At 53.6% G+C, this 20,800-nt stretch overlaps 1 protein-coding gene across 11 annotated transcripts in view; it reads right to left on the minus strand.

The window, feature by feature from the left end:
* Positions 1-20,800, minus strand: part of CLEC16A (C-type lectin domain containing 16A) — a 203,646-nt gene that overhangs the window by 89,497 nt on the left and 93,349 nt on the right. For all 11 annotated transcript variants that reach the window (XR_007147697.1, XR_007147698.1, XM_047837904.1 and 8 more), the window contains exon 18: positions 13,295-13,415. Coding sequence is in view for 9 of the 11 variants with exons in the window: in XM_047837904.1 (XP_047693860.1) it covers positions 13,295-13,415 (121 nt within the window). In the remaining 2 variants the exon portion in view is untranslated. The remainder of the gene's footprint in view (positions 1-13,294; positions 13,416-20,800) is intronic.

A 20,800-nucleotide genomic window follows, 5' to 3' on the forward strand; every position in this document is an offset into this window, starting at 1 on the left:
AACACTGACTGCACGATGGAATCCTCTAGGGAGCATCTAAAAATAGAGATGTGAGGTCCCGATCCCCGGAACAAGCGAATCAGAACTTTCTGGAGTGGGGCCTGGGCATAGATAGCTTTTGAAGCTCCTAAATTGATTTTAAGGCACAACTCGGGCAGAGGATCTCCACCATCACCCTCTTCTGGAAGAGAGAGCCCCAGGCCAGAAACCACCAGCCCTCCCACCAGCCACCCAGGGCTAGGGCTCTGCCCTGGCCTAGGGAGTCAGGGGCAAGTTTGATGCCCGAAAGCAGTTCCTCTGATGCACTTAAGGGCAGCGGAGCAAACCAATTTTCACTTCTATTTTCAGGCAGGTCAAAGCAGAAATGCCAATTTAAACTTTTGAATGTCTCAACATCATTGTTACTAATACCCTAGCAGAGCAAACACCATTCGACATTCATCTGGAAACCATCAGTCCAGACCACCGACGTTGCCCCACAACCCACTGGTCACCGGGAAGCAGGGCAATCCCCGTCACAGCCGTCTCTGAAGTCAGGGCTGGTGGCCACCCCACGTTATGCAGGTGCTTCCTATGCCTTGACTTTGACCTCTCCTTAGGAACTTAGGTGATAACACCAATCTGAATGGAACACAACTCCCTCCTACGAGGGAGCAGAAAGAAGGTGCTGGTCCCCTTTCCCTGCTTCCTGCACTTCCCAGTGGGGACTGGGGCGAACTGGAGGGTGAGGACCGGCTAAAAGCAGTCAGGGCTAGATAGCAGGACCGGTGCTAGGAAGTGGCACCAGGATCCTGGGCTAGGGGAGAGGACAGGCCCAAGGCTGATGGCCTGTTCCTGCGGGGGACCTTCAATAAAGGTCAAGCTGTATGTCACTGCTTCAGCCTCCCCAGAGATTTGTTTTGGGTGTTCTATGGTTGATCAGCTAGCACAGCCAGAAGCCAATCCTCCCCACCTGAGGCCTGGGGAGTCCTGTGTTGTCCCTGGTGGCCGGGTGGGGCCGTGGGTGGGGGGAGGGGACGTGTGGTGGCAGGGAAAGCAACAGCTTCAGGGTGAGGAGCCCTGTGTGGGCAGAGCCCCAGACAGTCACATCGAGTGGGCTGGAGTGAGGGATGTCTTGAAACTCAATGTTAACCCTCAACCCCACGCACCCCACGAATTCCCGTTTCCCGTGGCGGCTCGCTGCCCCCGCCAGCCAGCCAGATGTCATCAAGGAGGCTGGCTCGAGTGAGGTGGCGTCGGGGCTCATCAGCCACCCTCATGCCCGCGGTCTGGGTGGGGGGCTCTCCCGCGCCTCCATGACAGGAGTAGTGGGGGGGCGAGAGACAGGGGCACGGGGCGGAGGTGCACCTGTAGGCCACGGGCAGGGCTCTGGAGGGGGGCTCTGGAGGGTTCCGACGGCCACTCTGAAAGGATGCCCTGGGCTCTTGTTGGTGGAGAAGGGCAGGGGAGGAAGCTGGCAAACCAGAGAGAGGACAGCATCCAGGGCCTGGACCAGGGTGCAGGCCTGGAACGTGGTGAGCAGGGGCCAGATTGTGGGTCTACCTGATGCCTGAACTGGCAGGACTGGCAGAGGGCGTGGTCGCAGGGGTGAGAAAAAGAGAGAAGACAGGATACTCCAAGGCTTCTGGCCTGAGTGACTACGCAGATGGAATTCCCATTTATTGACTGGGGAAGACTGTCAAGTCGGAGTAGCTTCTCTGCTGGCCTTTGCTGGCCGGGCCCTATCAGGTCGCACCAGACACTTGCTCAGCAGGCAGCATCCCTCCCTCCCGACGGCCCCGTGACGTACAGACAGAGAGATCCAAGGTTAGGGGGACACGCCTGGGTCACAGAGCCTGAGAATGCCGGGGCCGCCCTGGAAGAGAGCCGTGTCCAAAATCCGTCCACTTCCCAATGGCCGAGCCGTGCCTCAGAAGACAGCGCTCCTTGAGCAAATCTAGGCCAGCAGGTCCCCTCTGATCCGAGGAACAAAACCGTGGCCCCATTTGCAAACACACAGGAAGGACTGGGATGTGGGGAAAAAACACTTGCATCGTGGAGTGTCTTCAGCAGAAATGACGATTTTCAAAGGCAAGGAAGGAAAAAGCTCAAAACCAGTCTCTTTTACTCAGAACGCCTCATTTCCCCAATGCAGAGAGTGGAATTTAGAAATTCTGCTTCCTAGAGGGGGAAAAAAAATTGCAAGTTCTGTCTTTTTCCGAAGAACAATGCTGGGGACTACTGACTGCACAACCGACAACAGAGGGCACCGTCATTAGGTGACCTTGTGATTTCAGCAGGACACGGCTCTCTAATGTAGCTCAATTATCATTGTAAGTTTATAAAACAGGGAAAGATTACAGGAATATACATTAAACCACATCAATGAGCGCTACTGAGAAGAAAAAAAATTAGTCCAGCAGACAGGTACCAATCAAATAATCAATACACAGGAAACGGCTACATCACCCTGCTTTAAGAGAACCAAATAATGCTGCAATTGGGTTTACTTTAAAATTTTCCACTTGAACAAAACTGACAGCTGTATTATAACCACATTTCCAGCCACTTTATAAGATACAAATTTCACTGCTCCATATTTCTACTTCATTTCTGAAAAGGGGCCAGCAACATTATTCATCAAGCACACGGAGAAGCAGCCTGATTCATAGAGGGGGTGGGAAATGCTGTTAATCCCATGTTTTCTGTTCCCTGAGAGAATTGGTGGGTTAATTCAAGCACGCTTTTTTCTGGGCAATCGAGTTCGGGGTTCTAGTATCAAAGAGGGGCAAGGGGGGCGGCGGAAACGCAGTGTTTTACTTCTTAGGTAAGATGACGTAGGCTGGCACAACTATTGACATTAACACAATATGCATTTTTAGAAACCTCCAAGGTCAGTTTAAGATTCTTGGTATATTTCTCCTGTGGGGGGTGGGGGGGTGGGGAGGGCGGTCTGCACTGGGGCCCTGGCTATTCAAACGCATGGTCAAGACGGTTCAAATGCAGGGTTCTTAACTTGCAATCCAACTGCCTCAAATTGCTCAAGACGACATTCAGAAATGCCACATTCGTGTTAATGAATGTGCCTTAAGCGTTTACAAATAATTAAAGCCACTGCTAAGGCTGTGATCAGTTCAAACCCACGAGCCTTCTCAGAGCGCCTACTGTGTGCCAGGCCCAGCACGAGGCACTAGGGACAGAGAAACTTCAGTCAGGGCAGAGGCAAGAGGGATGGTGACCCTGGGACCGTGGGGTGGGGTTGGAGCTGGGTTGAGAGTGGTCCCAGTCCTCAGGTCAGGTGACGCCCAGGTGGGGTGCCCGCTGGGGCGCTCTGCCACACTATAGACCTTTCAGAGACACAGAGCAGTGGGGGTGCAGGCTGAAGAGCCACAGACCACACTCAGCTCCGGATGGGACTTCGAAGGCCACATCCACACGTGCCTCTGATTCCACATCAGTCCGCTTCAGCGTCGGTGCCGAACAAGCCAGTTCTCCTGAGCTCCAGGCACCAACGCTTGCACTGACTTGCCCCCAAGGAGCCATCTGAGTCTGAATCAGGCCTCCCCTGCACGTTTCAGTTCTTTGCCAAATCAGCCAGCACCCACTTTCCTAAAAGTCATCCTTCCAAGAAACCATCGTCTAATCAACGCGCCTGTGTGACCACCTCTGCTTTTCAATGTATCCCATGGACAGAAGCAGTCATGAGGCTCTGGTATGTCAGCACTCCCACAGAGAACATTCTGAAAAGAAAAGTCGTTCCACACCCCGTGTGCTGTCCAGCTGACAAATGCGAAGGACGGTTTTCGTATTCCTGGGGGATTCTCTCTTTGAATCTGCAGAGCAGCCCTGACGCAGTTTATCACCCCCACTTTACAAAGAGGAAGAACAGTTCAGAGAGGTTAACTACTTGGCCCCACAGCTGGGATTCCAACTCAGCTTTTTTTCCTGAGGTCAAGGCCCCTTCCCTAAGCATGCCACTCCTCGTTAATTAAATGATTTTCAAGGGCTCCATGTCTCTCTTGCCACTTTCTTAAGCTTCTGTGTTGAAAAATTTCAAAGGTCCAGAAAGGTTTAAACAATAGTACAATAAACACACACATGCCCTTCACCTAGATTCACTAACTGTTCACATAAGCTGCGTTTGCTTCCTCTCTCACTGGTCCACCCACACACTCACATTTTTGTGAATCACTCCCGAGTTGCAAGAAGCATTCAGCTTAGCCCTCAACACTTCAGCCTGCGCCTCCTAAAAACAAAGACACTCTCCCCCAGAATCACGAAGCCGTTATCACACCTAAGAAACATAATGTGGACCTCAATCCTAAGACCCGATCACAGTCCACGTGCAAATTTCCCAGTCTCAGTTTTCAAAAACAAGTCCTTTCAAGCTATTTGTTCCTCTCCGTCTAAGTCAGACCCAACCCAAATGGACAGTGGGGTCTCCTCCATTTCGAGAATTTAGAACAATAATAGAATGGACGCCCTCCCCTCTTTTTTTTTCCTTTTGGTCTCCCATGGCATTCACGATTTTGAGAAGTTCGAGTCAGCTGTCTTTTAGAATGTCCCACACTCTGGATTTGTGTTTCACACGCTTTATTAATGATATCATTTTATCAGTTCTGGCAGGATGAGGCACAGGACAATGACCAGGCCATCAACAAAGCCAGAGAACACGGAGAGTTTTCCAGAACTGACAGATGGGACCACAAGACTATCAGTGGCCTTGCAAGAGAAGCAAATCAATGAGCTGACATTTTCATGGACTTACGGTCAAACCACATCACTTGCTTGGGGAGCTTCACAATCCCCTTGCTGGAAAAGAGTATCTCGGCAACGTGATGAATACAGCCAGAACTTCCAAGCGGCCTGCAAACTCTCGCCTGTCAGGGCACTGGGATGAGCACGCAGAATGCTAGGAAATGGGGAAATGGGAAACGCCGCAGGGTCGCTCATGACGTTCACTCTCCTATTCATCAACAAACGAAAGGATAACAGAGAGCGGGGGCCTTGGTCCAAACTCAAACACGCATGCGGAATGTGGAGCACGGCTGACACACACGGGTTTCTGTGGGCCGTGTAAGTGTCCACAGCTGCACTTGTTCTGGGGAGCGAATGGTTTGCAGGTGGGGGGCACGGCCAGAGGAAAGGCCCTGAGGTGGGAGTGTGCCTGGCGTGTCTGAAGAGAAGCAAGAGAGCAGAGCCAGCCAGACGGCACTAGGTAATACTCAGCCTCTCAGCCGCTGTAGAGTCAGGGTCGGAAGGAAGCCACTGTGATAAAGGTAGGACGTGACCTGGCTTTTTTTTAAGTTGATTTATTTATTTTGAGAGAGAGAGAGAAAAAGAGCACATGAGCAGGGGAAGGGCAGAGAGAGGGGGAAAGAGAGAGAATCCCAAGCAGGCTCCGTGCTGTCAGCGCAGAACCGGATGCGGGGCTCGAACCCACACACTGTGAGATCACCACCGGAGCCCAAGTCAAGAGCGGACGCCCAACTGACTGAACGACCCAGGCGCCCCTGGCTTAAGAAGATGACGCCGGACGCTACATTGAGAATAAACTGCAGGGGACAAGGCAGAAGCAAATGACTGGTTACGAGGCCACTACAACAATGCAGGTGACAGATGGCAGGGCCCTCGCGGCGGTGGAGCTGAGAGAGGTGGTCAGATCTGGATACAGCTGGACAGAGGGGCCGAACAGGGGTGCTGGCCGACCGGAAGGCGGGTTGGAGAGAAAGAATCAAGGACGAGCCCGGGGTCTGAGCACCGGGACGGAGCTGCCCCCAACTGGGGGACGGGCAGGCTGCAGGAGGCAGGTCGGTGCGGGAGCTCGAGTCCGCTGTGGCGGCAGGCGGGAGGTGCCGAGCGGGCAGCTGGGGTCCAGCGCAGGCCCGCGGCTGGAGACAGAGCAAGCTGGTGCGAAGGATGCCCCTGCAAAGAGGCGGCCCGCTGCTGCCTGCGGGCATTTCGGCCCCAAGGGACCACACCGTTTCACATTCAAGGTGAGAGGTATCTGGGTTTGTGCAGTAAGATACCTCGATTTTAAAATGTTGGCAACGTGTTATTGGTGTTGAGGTAGGTGTTGTCTTCTACCCAACATGAGATGCAATAAAACAGAGCATATGATGTTGTAAGAAATAATAAAAAAAATTAATAAAAATAACTAAGTAAGTAAATAAGTAAGTAAGTAAATAAAATGTTGGCAACTAACACAAAATTACACATATTCTGCCGGACACCCAACTACATCCGTGGGCCCGAGGGCCAGATGTTTGCAACCTGTCTGCACAGCTATTTCCCTGCAAAGGCGGGCACTGCTACTCTCATTTTACAAGTGAGGAACCGACGCTCAGAGAGGTGGATCGATGTGTCTCCAGTCACACAGCGAGGAAGAGGCAGAGCTGGGATCCAGAGGTCAGATCCAGAGGTCGTCTCCTGAGCCCGCAGTGCTCTGGGACCCAGGGCCTCCTCCACACCCTCAGCTCCCTTGTCAAAACAGGCAGGTCCTGGCCTAGAAACAGCCGGGAGCGCTGGAGGATGGCCCACAGCAGCCTGCCTGGCCGGGCGGGAGACGAGATCAACCAAAATGACATCACTGTAGTTAATAATTAGCTCTGAAGGCACGACGGGTCTGGGTCAGGTTCAAGAGCACAGGCTGGATCAAACAGGATGGGCCTCCCAGCGATCAAGAGTCTCTGCACCTGGGCCCTAGAGCAGAAAGCAAGAGCGCTCAGGAACCACTTGCTGGGGCAAACCGAGCTGTGTAAGAAGCCTGTGGGCACCACCTTTCGGACAACGCTTCTGCAGGATCCGTCTCACGGGCCTGGCCTCTCTCCAGGACTCCTGGCTGGAACGCTGCCCCTCACCCCGTAAACCCACCCTCACACTGAGGCCAGACAGGGCCTTCTGAGATACAAATGCGATCGTATCACCAGGTGAAAAACACTTCTCACTGTTCTTAGGAGAAAGCCTGAATCCCTGATCGACCTGCAAGGCCCACACACCGGGCCCCAGGCAAACGCAGTCCTCTCACCACCCTGCCCTGCCCTCCAGCCACACCACGGCTTCTCATCTTCCTGAACTCCCCCTCAACCCCAGGGCCTTTGCTCCTGCCAGGCACCTGCATGCACACCTAGCCATCAGATGGGTGGTCGCTCCCTCAAAAACCTCTGTGACTTCCAGGCAACCCCTGGGCACCTTAACACAGTGGCCATCTGACTTTCCTCTGTGTGCCCAGGTGGTCCGTCCTTACCTCCCCCACAAGACGGAGCTCAAAAAAGACAGAGACACTTTTGTTCTTCTAATTGGCCTGCACTTGAATTACTTAAAGAAGAGACCCCGTTGGGGCACCTGAGCAGCTCAGTAGGTTAAGCGTCTGACTTCGGCTCAGGTCACGATCTCAAGGTTTGTGGGTTCAAGCCCCATGCCGGGCTCTGTGCTGACACCTCAGAGCTTGGAGCCTGCCTCGGATTCTGTGTCTCCTTCTCTTTCTGCCCCTCCCCCACTTGCACTCTGTCTTTCTGTCTCTCAAAGGTAAATAAAAGAGTAGACCCCATTAAAACATAGCACGTAGGCATAGTTCTTGGAAAGTCTGTCCCTTGTTCTGAAATGACGCCCTTCCTACTTATCTGGGATTCCTTTCTTTTATGAAATGGTAGTTCATAAATGCTTTAAAAAAAAAAAAAAGACTTCGTAAAATAAAAAGTTGGCAATCCCAACCCCAGGGGTTTGTTGGGGTTCTATCGTTTTGGCACGGTACTGGGCAGGGCAGTCCCCAGGTCTAGGAACCACAGGAAACCACTGCTCTACCCTCCACGGGCCTGTTTCCAGGCCCCCACACAGGTGTGTCCAAGTCTGGGCGAGGAGGCAGACCCACAGTACAGAGAGCTGCTGGTGTGCAGACCCGTGTTTGGAGGGTTGGGACCCCCTCGCACAGACTGTGTGACCTAGGTTTCTAACTGCTGTGGGCACCCGTGAGCAACAGCCATCTGTGTGGTGACACGGCACAAGGAGAAATGCCACCAGGTATGCAACGGTCCCAGGAGACGCCTCGGCCAATGTTCTACTGCTCGACACGGTAACTGCGAAGTTCGTGACGGTTGTGGGGAACCTCTCCTGAGGACAGTGTCCGCCAACGCCCGACCCTCGCCCTGGGCATCACGGCCGGGCCGCCGCTCAGCACCTCTTCTGCGACCACCCAACTAGGCTTCGTCTCCTCCTCCAGGGCTGGTCCCCTGCTTATGGAGTCGCTGTCCCCCCACCCCCACCCCTTGCTGCCCACACTGTCGCCAAGCTCAGAGCCCAGAGTCCAGCTGGATCTCCAGCATCGCCATGAAATGCCGTCCGTGCTCCCATCCCCCTTTTCGCACTGCTGGTTGATCCCCGAACCCCGCCGGGCCTTCCTTCCGAATGGCTGGCCGGCGAGCGCACCAGGCACTGCTCCAAGCACTTCACATGCATTAACTCCTTTACTCCTCCCACCGACTCCCATTTCACAGATGAGGAGACTGAGGCACTAAGACACGAAATTTGCTTGTAGAAGGCCATACGCTAGCTCGTTACAAGGGCAAAGCTGGGATTTCACACCAGACACAGCCTGGTCCCCAAGCCCGTGTTCATAACCACCTCCCACGTGGCCTCTCCAGCCCCTTGGGGCTCTGTTGGGACCAAGTGACCTGGAAGTACACTTTAAGGACAGATGTCCCTGTGGAAACGCTCAGATGGGTTCCTGCTGCCTTGGGCCTGAGTTCTGGTTCATCTCAACCCCTGTCTCCCCTGCTGGCCACACCAGCTGCCGGACACGCCACGCTCTCTCCCCTTCCGGCTTCACCTCTGCCATCCCCTCTAACTGGCGGGCCTCGGTTTTGCCTTTTCCCACAATCTTCTGGTCCCTCCTTCACGGTGCCTGACCAGACAGGCCTCTCTAACCAGCCTAGGAGGTCTCTTCTCCTACTTATTCTCGAGCACAGAGCCAGTCCAACCGCCTCCACAGACCATCCCCGACAACCTGTGATTGTGTACTTACTTCCCTACCTGTTGGTGGCCCCCCCACCCCCACTCCAAACTGGAAGCACCACCAGAGCAGAGAGCAAGCTGGCCTCAGCTCACCATCACATCCCAGCTCCCATCGCTGTGCCTGGCATACAGCAGGCGCCCAACACATCGTGGAACGAATGGATGGATCTGCGGACTGGGTCTAGAAAATCAGGGGACAAGATTAGGTGTGGGACGCATATGCTACGGCCACACTATGTAAACGTCAAGTGGCCACGTGGAAGAGGCTGGGAAGGAATCCAGGAGTTTCACGAGGATGCCCGGTATCTACTTAGGATATATGGACAAGGGGGGAATTTCTCCCTACCGTGATTGGCCATGTTTTCTAGAAACAGGCAAGACTCCTTTTAGAAGGCCCTGGTGCCACTTCTGGCAGGAAGCTGGCTTCTGGTCACAGCCTGCTGTCCTCAGGGCACTCCAGGGACCTGTCGGTCAGGAGGCCCATCAGGGAGCACGCAGGAATGCCCTGCCTGGTGCGGCTCCCTTCACCTGGACGCAGGCAGCCAGCGCGGCCTTTCTCACCCCCAAAATGGGGCCATCATACAAGTGATGAACTGGTTTAAACATGTCAGGATACGCTCCTCCAAATCGTTGTCAAAGCCGAAGATGCCCGCCCCGCGGAGCCCCGCAGTGTGAGCCCTACGTCACTTCTCCAGCAGCTGCACCAGGGACGACAGCCAGCTCTCCCCTCACCGAGCACCTACGATGGGCCCAGCACGGCACCGGGAGCTTCACCAACGTGATCTCATCTGATTTTCAACAGCTCCCCGGCAAGTCTTTAGAACCATTTTAGAGGCAAGGCCGCTGAGCCTCAGGAACGCTAAGGCCCTGAGCGATGCCACCAGCCCAATGGCTTGTCAGAGTGGGCACGGTGCCGCCAGCCCTCCCTCCTGCCCGGGCTCCATCTGGAGCCACAGCAGGGCCGGGCAAGCTCACCATCTGCAAGGGTGGCAACCAATTCAGTTAATAAGAGCAGCCCCCAGTCCCTGTCTGCTAGAGACAAGTATGTATAGATGCGATGATGCGACGTCTTCCATTTGCTTTAATACGCGGGGTGTGGGTATATAAAAAGAGAAATGGTAGGGGCAGTGAGAGTAATAACCTTTGAAGCTGGAGGCGGGGTAGGTGGTGATTCATGGGGCCGTTCTCTCTAAAAGTCTGATCTGTTTCATCTAGTCAAGCCAGCCTTCCCTTCCCATCCCCCTTCCCTGCCTCCTGCCCGCCTGCCCTCCCTTCCTTCACGCTGCCAGTCTGTGACCTCTGCCCCAAGCCACTCTCCTCTCCAGCAAAAACAAAAACAAAACAGGCTCGAGCACGGGCAGCTGGCTTCTTTCTGGAGGGGCAGGGGTGAAGGCCTCCACGAGGCTCCGGAGGGGCAGGGGTGAAGGCCTCCACGAGGCTCCGGGTCAGGAGCCAGCCTGTCAGAGCTCACCTGCCACACCCGACCCAGAGGCTCACAGCTGGTCTGGAGATATGTGATGGGGCTGTGGTTTCTTATCATCCTGTGACAAGGTCAGTAAACACAGGTTAAGTCACCTCCTCCTGCGATCTGTTGGTCGGTTGGAGCTGGCATTCCTTTGTGCCGGTCCGCCCGTATCACATCACCTTCGGGAAAAGTTGACCAGCCCCCAGCATTTCTCCCTGAAGTCAGCCTCCTCAAATCACTACGCTCACAAGGAGGATGCCCAGTTTCCAATCGCTTGGCAATATGAATGCCTTCGTCTAGGTTATGATGTTGCCTACGTTTTATGTACATAGAAGGCATTTTGTGATGTGCAGAGCGTGCTGACATTTCCCCAATGGAAGGGGAGATCCAGCATTTAGGAACAATCGCCAGGAAGAATAAAAAGAAGAAAGAAAAGTCAAACAATAACACGTGCATACCTTATTCTAGTATCATGTGCTCATAAAACCCACAATTCCTAGTACTTTCTGGATGGCGCCCTTTAGCGAAGACATAATTTGTGATGGGGCTGGGTAAAGACAGACAGCCATTACTTTCTTAATGGCCAGCTACCCAAAAAGGTTGAGTTAAGTGATCTCAACTAGCAATCTAGTCAATTAAAATTGATAAGTGAAAGACTTTTAACCTTTCTTTCAGCGGGCCACTCCTAGGTGGAGGGGGAAGGAAGCAATGTGAATTCCCAGCATAAAATTTAATTCCATTTCATGGATGCGAACATTCTTGCTGCCCATGAAAGCAAGCTGTCTCCCTCCTTCCCTGAATCCAATCAGAGAAAGACTGGTTTATCTTCTCTCCAGTCAGCTTAATCAATTTAAACCCTTAAAGAAATCCCTGTGGCCATCTCTCAAGGAGGAAGGGGCCAAAGGAGATGAGCAGAGAGCGGCCCATACAGGACACAGCTCCCTTGTTCTTCCAAGAGAGAGAAGACAAAAAGAGAACAAGAAGAAGGCAAGAAGAAGAAGTTAAGACAAACAGGTAAAACCCATCATAATCACGGAGAATCCTCTATTCACGCAGGAAGCTCTGCACTTTCTTTTTTTTTTTTTTTTTAAATTTTTTTTTTTCAACATTTATTTATTTTTGGGACAGAGAGAGACAGAGCATGAACGGGGGTGGGGCAGAGAGAGAGGGAGACACAGAATCTGAAATAGGCTCCAGGCTCTGAGCCATCAGCCCAGAGCCCGACGCGGGGCTTGAACTCCTGGACCGTGAGATCGTGACCTGGCTGAAGTCGGATGCTTAACCGACTGCGCCACCCAGGCGCCCCAGCTCTGCACTTTCTATGCATCACCTTATTTAATTAGCAGGTAATACAGAGGACTGCAGCTTCCTGAGCGCAATTATACCCTGGACACAATGCTCAGTCATATATTTCATACGGTATTTTGCTCAGTTCTCAACACAGGCCCATAATATAAGGAAGTTCATCGCCATTTTACAGGTGAGGAAATAGAAGCGGGGCGGGGTGTGTTTTCCATCGCTGGTTTAAGGGAACACACGGCAGGGCAGGGGTATCCGGCTCAAGTGCCAACCCTCAGGGGTCTACATCAGGATCATGGGTCACACAACGGAACGCTTCTGTCAAAACTCATTCAACTGTACGCTAAACCTTGGTGAATTTTATCAGACGTAAACCGATCTCAATAAAGCGGACTTAAAACAACAGGACCCTGTCTTTACCATATGCTACAAAGGGTGGCCCTCTGCGGGTCCCGCCTGCTCAACTTCCATGTCTTTGAGTTTTCTTTGAGGGCAACCTCCCTCCTCACTCTCAGGTGGAGTCTGAGTCTTTTCTTTCAAAAGAAATGGGCCCCACCGCCCAGCTCAAGGACCAGCCACGAGACCCCGGCCTCGCCTATTAGTGAACCACATTTCTCTGACCACAGATTGGTTCAGGGATGGTCAATGGACCCAAGCCAGACCAATGAGAGCCCTGCTGCGGACCTCCATCAAGTCACAGGAAAGAGCAGCCCTATTTCTGGAAGGGCTGCTTAGCCAGTTCAGTAGATTTTGGAACGGCAGACGGCCACCTTGTCACCATCTGATGAGAGCCCTCCTGAGGATGAAGCCAGAACAAAGGGAAGCCCAGCGGAGACAAAGGGCAGCAGCTTCCTCATGATGCTGCTTAAGTCCCTAGATGCAACTATGCCTGAAGGCAGTGTACTCCTGGACTTCCCAGTGACGTCAGCCAACTCCCCTTTCTGTTCCTGAAGCCAGCCTAAGTTGTGTGTTCCGTCTCTTCTAACCGAAGAATCCTACTATATCACCATGCCACCTTGCCCATCCCTGTGCACGTGCCCTATAGCAAATGGGAGGAAAGAGAGAGCCCTACACGTATGAGAAGGGTTATCGGAACGCAACCAGGCTAATGCCCATTGTCGCTTTTAATCAAGTCACCCACAGTCACTTTTGAAAGTCCCTCCCCCCCCCTTTTAGCAGCAGAATCTTTACTCATTGGCATCATACAGAAAACCAATCAAACTGGCAGTGCCACGGTCATATGGAGGGCAGGGATCCTGGAGCCGGAGACCCCGATCACCCTGCCCAGACCCCTCGGCGGACGACCTGCACAGCCCCACCTGGGCTGCGGCGAGCAGAACCCACAACGGGCTTCCAGGCGCCCAGAAGGCAGGGCCCTTTCTTGGAGTTTTGTGGGACACGCACGCTCTGTTGGTGCTTGGTGACGGATCAACCACAGTCCCAAATGCTGGTGGCACAATGACCCTCCCAGCTACGTCTGAGCCGGCAGGGCAGAGAGGACACTGCCCCCTGCCCCGCCCCCTCACCCCTGCCGTGACTCACTCAGATCTAGGACGTCATCGGTTTTGATCAGGTCCTCCTCCCGCGTCAGTGGCAACTGGGTCTCTGGCTCCCCTCGCAGCTGCAGTGACAGGGAACGGAGCATGAAGAACACCCGGATGGCCTGCACAAACAGTTGGGGAGCAGCAAAGAATGAACCTGTAGTTAGTCAGGTGACGTGCTCCATGTGGAGAAACCACAGAGTGGCTCTTGATTTCAACAAACAAAACGAAGTCCACCTCTCCCAGTCCCAGTCCCAGGGCTCTGGTGTTTGCAAAGCAAGACAAAAAAAAAAAGAAGAAGAAGAAAAAGAACAAGAAAAAGAAAGAAAATCAACAGGTGCAGCCTGTTCCCACTTATCCACAAGTGAGGGCACTTCACCTCAACCGAGCACCTGTCATTTGCCAGCACCTCTCACCTAGTGTCACATGACCTTCTGACCACCCCACCCCCACCCCACACCCCCGCGTCCTCAGCAGGTGGCCCGCTTTGCGGACAAGGCACTGAGACCCAAGGAGGTGAAGTTCCCTGCCCCAGGGCATGCATCTAGGGAGGGCTGGAACCTGGCCTCTTCCCACTAAACCAGCACAGAATCTGGAAACGCAAATCCCAAGTGACAGTGTTCCCGCGTCCCACCTACTGAACGTGGGGGCAGAGAGGACAGAGGGTGAACCCTGCAGGGTTCAGGGCGGCCCGACTCGATTAAAAGCCCACCCCTGCCCCTCCTGGGCGAGCCCGTGCACAGCAAAGCTTCAGCCCCTTGGCCTTGCACAGGGGCTACGCTGTGGACGGGACGGCAGACCTGGGGCCTGGCGGGTGTGCGGGGACATCGGTGCCCCAAGGGCCCCTCACACTGACCCAGCCAGCTCTCTGGGAACAGAGGCAGCTCCGCGAGCATGGGGATCCCTGGCCCGCGGAAGAGGCGTCCGGGAGGGATCCAGCATGGCCATCCACGCTTCCCAGAGACCGGGAAGAAAGCAGAATCCCAGGCCCCGGAACCAGAGATGTTTGTGCAGAAAGCAGCCTTCACCGCGGGCCCGGCTTGTGCTGGCAGCACGCAAGCTACCCTCGGGTCCCCGACTGGAGCTGAGTGGCCCACCGGTGAGACCAGGAAGCCGAGGGGCAGCCCCTCACACAGGCCGTCTTCCCACCTCTTCCCCTGAAGCGTAGCTGACGGGCCTGAGGCCTGAGGGAAACCGCTCTGCAGTCAGACACACGAGGTCTGCGCTGGACTTGCTGGGCAAGGCCTCCGACCCCCGTGAGCTCCAATGTCCACATCCGTGAAATGGGGGTGGTGGCCCCCGCCTCACAGGGCTGCTAGGAGGCTCTGAGGTAAGGTGGGGGGGCGGGGGCGGGGGCGTGGCTAGCATGTGCTAGTAAAGGGGCAGCCATCCTTCACTGCGGCCACTCGCTAGCTGGGCACGGGGGAGGGCACGGGGACAAACCACTGTCGCCACTGGCGAGCCACACGGCGATGAGCGCCAGCCCACTTTTGGTCTTCTTGTTTACAGTTCTGAGGCTACAGGCTTGGCCCACTGACCGGGGAGGCGGCCCTTCATAAGACAAGGTGCCTCCCGAAACAAGGCGGGGGCGGGGCTGGGGGGAGGCAAATTCCTGCCTCTGCCTCCAAAGAGCGGGGCTCGCGCTGGCTCCCGATGACCCAGGCCACAAGGATACCCACCCGCACGTGGAAAGCCTCATCTGGCCGTGGCCTGCAACTGGCAAGAGACCTGAGCCACTTTCTTGATCTCCTAACGTAGAAAACCGGAAGAACAATCCTACGTCCTGGACGCATTCTGAGGTCACGCCAAAGTACTAGAGGAAGATAAGCTTTTATAGCGCAGTGAGAGTGGCAGCTGCATCAGTATCGGTCTGATTGTTCTTATCAGCTTTTTAAAGTACAGTCTTCGTAAGACGTCTGCAACAATCTGAAGAGAAAGAAGCGTGGCTTCGTTTTCTTAAAATCGAAACGGCAATTATGAAGCAGCCACCGCGTGCCAGGCACCGTGGGCACCTCACCGCAGTGTCAAAGCCGTGACACGGGAAGAGACGGAACGGGGAGAGGCAGACCGAACCAAGTTCACAGGGCTGATGATGCCTGAGCTGGGGCTGGAACCGGGAATGTCTGATGCTTGTGGCACTTAACCAAGCACACGAAGAAATTCACACGCCTGTGCCGGCCTGAGCGCAGAAAGCCCAAGATGTGGGTGGTCATTTGAACTACACGGCCATCTGAACTCTCAAATAATGAGTCACGGGCCTCGGATGTGACCAAAAAAGGCCCATCGGTCAGGTCGAAGCTGAGTGAATGCTTCATTTCTGTGTCAAAAACCCATTCCTCCCGGGGTTCTGAGGGCAAAGAAATCAAGCAGGACCCTCCTCGCTGGGGGTTGAGAACAGAAATGTGTGTGGCTTTCTACAGACCATCACTCTGAGAACCAAAACCTTCCAATATAAAAGTTCAGAACTTGGCTCCTGGGAGGGACCTTTCTGGTAACACGTCTGCTTTTGCTCTGCAAGCAACAAATGGCAGGTATTTCCAGAAATACCAAATGATGATAATAATAATAACAATAATAATAGAATAATAAAAATATGAAGAATACAGAACATAAAATAAACGCCCCGAAAATACTTTTCCTGGTTCTTGCCCCAGTTAAGAGAAGGAAGAGGGTGTGAAAAGCCCATGCCCACGAGGGAGGACGGACCCCACAGGGCCAGGTGCTCCATTTGGACTAAAGATGGGGGTCCCTTGGGGGTCCTACAGGGTCCACCAGGCACGTTGACTAGCCACACAAGTCCAAGAATCCACAAAAGAGAGCTAAAACACCAGGATCAAGGCCCTCAAGTTCATCCCACAGCCCCCTAAACAATAACAGCCCCTCTACTCACCAGAGTCCTGCCAGGGACTAGCGAGGCAAGACCGCGACATCTCACTGAAGCCTTTTAACAACTCCGCGTGGTTCCCATTTTACAGACAGGAAAGCAAAGCCCGGGGATGTGAGGCAGCCTGCCCACAGTGACTCGGCTAATAACCAGACTCCAAAGTCTGTATTCTTCCAACCATATGCCTTTGCCTTCAAAAGATTTAAGGCTTGGGACCCAGGCTTTTATTGAGCGCTTCTCTGGACTTTGCCAAATAAACATGCAATTTGTCAAGTTTTACTGAAAAGGAAAAAGGACTCATTACTCTTTCTGAAGCTTCCACAGAATGCCAGGAAGGCAGACGGACACTGGAAGAACACATTCGTTTTGGACAGGAGTGACAGCTGAGCACGCTCAAGTACCAAGAAGAGACGCGTCCTGCGTGCTCCAGTGCCCCCAAGAGCGAGTTCTGCGAGGGGGTCGTGGGGAACGAGTTCGCCAAGTGGGGCAGGACGGCTTCGGGCTCAGACGGACCTAGGTGAGTCACACGAATCCCCCGAGCCCAGATGCGAGTTCTGGGAATGGGGGGTACCCACCGGCCCCGATCTCAGGGGCCACCGCAGAGGCGCAGCCCCTGAGCCCTGGGGCCGCCCCGTATACAGCGCTCAGGTCCAGCCCTCTCGCCACTGCCCCTGCCACACCTGCAAGCCGCGGAGTTTAGGGGGCAGTCGCCCAGGTTAGAAGCCCACCAGGCTGTGGAAGTGGCCGCGAAGAGTCAGTCATTCTTAATGGGACGCCGAAGCAGTGTAAAGCGGGCACAGCCCGTTGGGAAAGCGCCTTGCCGGGATGTACAGTGTCACGCAAAAAACGTTCATGCCCTTTGAAGCGGAAACTCCACTTCTGGGAACTTATCCTAAAGACATAAGCCAGGAGAAAGAAAACACTGTATTCGTGAAGCTGCTCGTGACAGTTTAGCTGAAAATAATGTGATCCCGGAAGCAACCAGGATATCGAACCAGCAGAAAGATGCCTAAGTCATGGCAGAAGTCACCAGATAAACTTTCAGGCCCCGGTAAGAGATTCGACTTGCGACGACCGGGTCACAACAAGGAGAGCTTCCTGATTCCGCTGCAGGATGGAGAAAGGACAGGGAGGGGCCTGGAAGCGAGGCCACGAGGCACCCTTCCTGCCTCCATGAGAAGACACGCTTGCAAACAAAGGCAGGGAAGAGACGCGAAAAGTGTCTTGGGCGATGAAATCACGGGAAATTCTTTCCCCTCCACTTTTAGAACCTCACAAGATGTTCTTTCATGCGAAATACACATCCAGAGAGGAAAGCAAAATATCCTATTTCCTCACGGTCAACAGCGATAAACACAAAACCTGTGTGTGCTTTTACGTGGGGATAGGGAACAGAATTGAGGGACAAATAAAATTTCACACAAATGCATGTGTTTCCTAATGGCTTCCCAGATTACCACGGAAAGGTAGCTACTGGATTGAATCCAGATTTTGATGTTCACCAAAATTCCTCTAACTCTTCTCTAGCCTTAAGCTTCAGGAGACCACGAAAAACTCTCTTTCCTTCCCTCCTGAGATGCTAGACTGCTTCACCGCACAGTAAGTACCTCCTGAGCACCTCCCGTCTGCCAGGCACCTTGCAGCCGTCTTTCCAACTACCTTGGGCAGGAGCTGAGACACAGAACACACAGGCAACGTGAGGCTCAATGAGGTTGAACAACTTGCCCAATGTCACACAGCTGGAGCTGGCACTGAACTTGGTGGGTCTCACCAGCCTGTGTTCTTTCTAAACTGCTTCTCTCACTGCCTCTGGGAGGGGCCCAGCCCAAGTCCCCATTTCTGCTTACCTGTTCTCCTCAGACCCCAGTAGTTCCCAGGACCTTCGTTTCTACGTGAACTTCCCTTACCAGCTGGCACGGCTCAGTGGCTCTCTTGCTATTTCGGTCTCGTTTTATAATCTCCATTCACTGTCTATTCTGGCATTTTGCACAGTTCCTAGCAAATGCTCAACACATCTGTCGAATGGAAGAATGCGCAGGAGGCACAATGTGACTTTCAGTGCTGGGTGCCTCCCCATGGCCTGCGAGGCCCGGTCACCCTCCTGTCTTATCCCGTTCCCTTCACTCGGCCTGCCGGTCACCCTGCTTCCTGAACATGCCGTGCTTATTCACATCTTGAACTCTGTACTCAAATGTCCCCTCAGCCCAGTTTACTTCTGTGCCCTCGGGCACAGCATCTGGCATACGGTGAGTGTCCAGGGGCTCTCTGATGAATGTAGGGAGGACTGTTTTACAAGTTAGGAATGATGTATTATTAAGGGTTGTTTGAACTTCCTTCAACAAGTCCTTAAGGAAACAGAAGGGATTTCTGAAAAGGGTCAGCCTCCTCAAAGTTAAAAAAGTTTCCTTGGTGGAAAAAGAAGAAGAAGAAGAAAACCTTTGAATCCAAAAGGATGAAATGGAATGTTCTTTGGATACAAGCAAAGAACTTGAAAGAAACCACATAAGCCCTCAATTGCTTGCTAAACCATATACTTCCTTTAGCTCAAATTCCAAGCACACTGCTGCGTTCTGATGTCTGAAATGGGCTAAGGATTCTGGAGCTTCTGGAGGATTCTAGACAGCTCCTTGAAATAGGAACCGAACTGAGGTGAGTGGCCAACACTCCCCTTCAGAAATCTGAAGTCACAAAGGAAAGCTTCTCTAAGGTAGATGGCTTTGCTTTGAGATGGCCGGCCCTCTTTTCTACCATTCGGCCACCTTCTCACGGGCTCTAAACCCAGGGGCCCTGAGGCTTCAGAGTTGCTTTTATAAACTTGTCACACAGACAAAGCCTGAACAAGAGACCCCGGGGAAGCGCAGACATTCCCAGCGCTCTGTCTGCACTCAGTTAGTTGGGCTACGCATCCCGTCTGCGGCAAGGGAGGCAGGCCGCTTACAACCAAGTGAGGTGTGAGGGGCAAAGAGAAGAAGGAGGCCCGTACCACCAGCAGCTACTACCGGCCTGGGACGCCTGGGTGGCTCAGTCGGTTAAGCATCCGACTCTTGATTTCGACTCAGGTCATGATCTCCCAGTTTCTGAGTTTGAGCCCCGCCTTGGTCTCTGCACTGACAGTGCAGAGCCTGCTTGGGATTCTCTCTTTCTCCCTCTCTCTGTCCCTTCCCTGCTCATGCACTCTCTCGCTCTCTCAAAATAAATAAACTTAAAAAAAAAAAAAGAAAAGAAAAATATCTCTTAAAAAAAAAGGACCACTACTGGCCTTTCGTGTTCTGCCTTTCATTGACTCCCCACAATACTTCTGGCAAGGGCAGGGACGTGCTCCTCTCAGATGGGTAAAGGAACCCCAAAGCCCAAGCAACCCTCCCTCTGCCATCTGCCCCACCCCTGAATTTCTCCCATTCTCTCCTGTGGACCATGACCGTCTGCCCTGGGCTGGCAGGGCCTGATGTCTGCAATCAGCTACCAAGGCCAAGGTCCTGGCTGGGCTCTAAGGCCCCCGAGATCAGCTCCCTCCAGCCTCATCACTTCCCATTGGGCCTCCCTCGCTCTGCGCTCCAGCCACGTCCCTTCCCTAGAGGTGCTGGAATGAGCCACATCTCCCTGGCGCTCTGCACCCCCTGGTTGCCCGGCCTATCCCTCTGGTGCCCGTGCCACCTCGCTCCCCAGGTGGGATTAAGAGCCTGACCCCATATTCCTTAAACTGATGATGCTGCCTTTCCTACCCTGGCCTCTAGACTCTGACTCCTAGATGACTGAGGCGGTGTATTCCCCGTCCCTGGTGCCCAGCACCACGTAGGACTGATAAATACAACGAAGGTGGCAGTAGGGAGTGGCAGGTCAGAGTGGCTAAGAGGGTAGCTCTGGAGGCCACGCTGCCCGAGCCGAGCCCTGGCTCCTGCTACTTATCAGCTGGGGGACCTTGAGCAAATCGCTGGACCTCTTCATGCCTCCGTTTCTTCCTCTGTGAGATGGGTTAAATTTAGCACAGCCTCCTAGGACAATTGTAAAATTACATGAGGAGGTTCATACTAAGAACTGATACGAAGACTCACTTTCTGTCAGACGTGAGCTCCTACAAGCATTAAGAAAACGGGGGACCACGAGCCAGAAAGAAGGCAGTACCAACACAGAGCAGGAGCTCTCAACATTCACAGCCTTCTGGACCTCGCTCTGGCTCAGACAGGGTGGGTCCTGTGGTGAGGTCTGCGGGTTTGGTCAGACGGCAGGGAACACGGATGGACTTAAAACACGCAGGTCCGACTTCCTCTGCGTCCCCCGCCACCTCATGCCTCCAAGGTGAAATCACCGCCTGGGCAGAGGAAGCCCATGGAATCTTCCTGTTTGAGGCCGATCCAGCAGGTGACTCCTGGTTCTCAAAATCCAAGAACGAACACCTCTGTGGCTCTGGTTAGCCTGGGATTAACTCAGAAGAGGGCAAGGGATTCATCTCATTTATCCATTCATGTCTCCAGGGAATGCTTTTCTAGGAAGAGGTGACAGTGCTTTCTAGTTTTGTTTTTTTTTTTTTTAATGTTTTTATTTATTTTTGAGACAGAGAGAGACAGAGCGCAAGCAGGGGAGGGGCAGAGATAGAGGGAGACACAGAATCCCAAGGGGCTCCAG

This window comes from Prionailurus viverrinus, chromosome E3 (assembly GCF_022837055.1).
Source record: "Prionailurus viverrinus isolate Anna chromosome E3, UM_Priviv_1.0, whole genome shotgun sequence".
Lineage (NCBI taxonomy): Eukaryota > Metazoa > Chordata > Mammalia > Carnivora > Felidae > Prionailurus > Prionailurus viverrinus.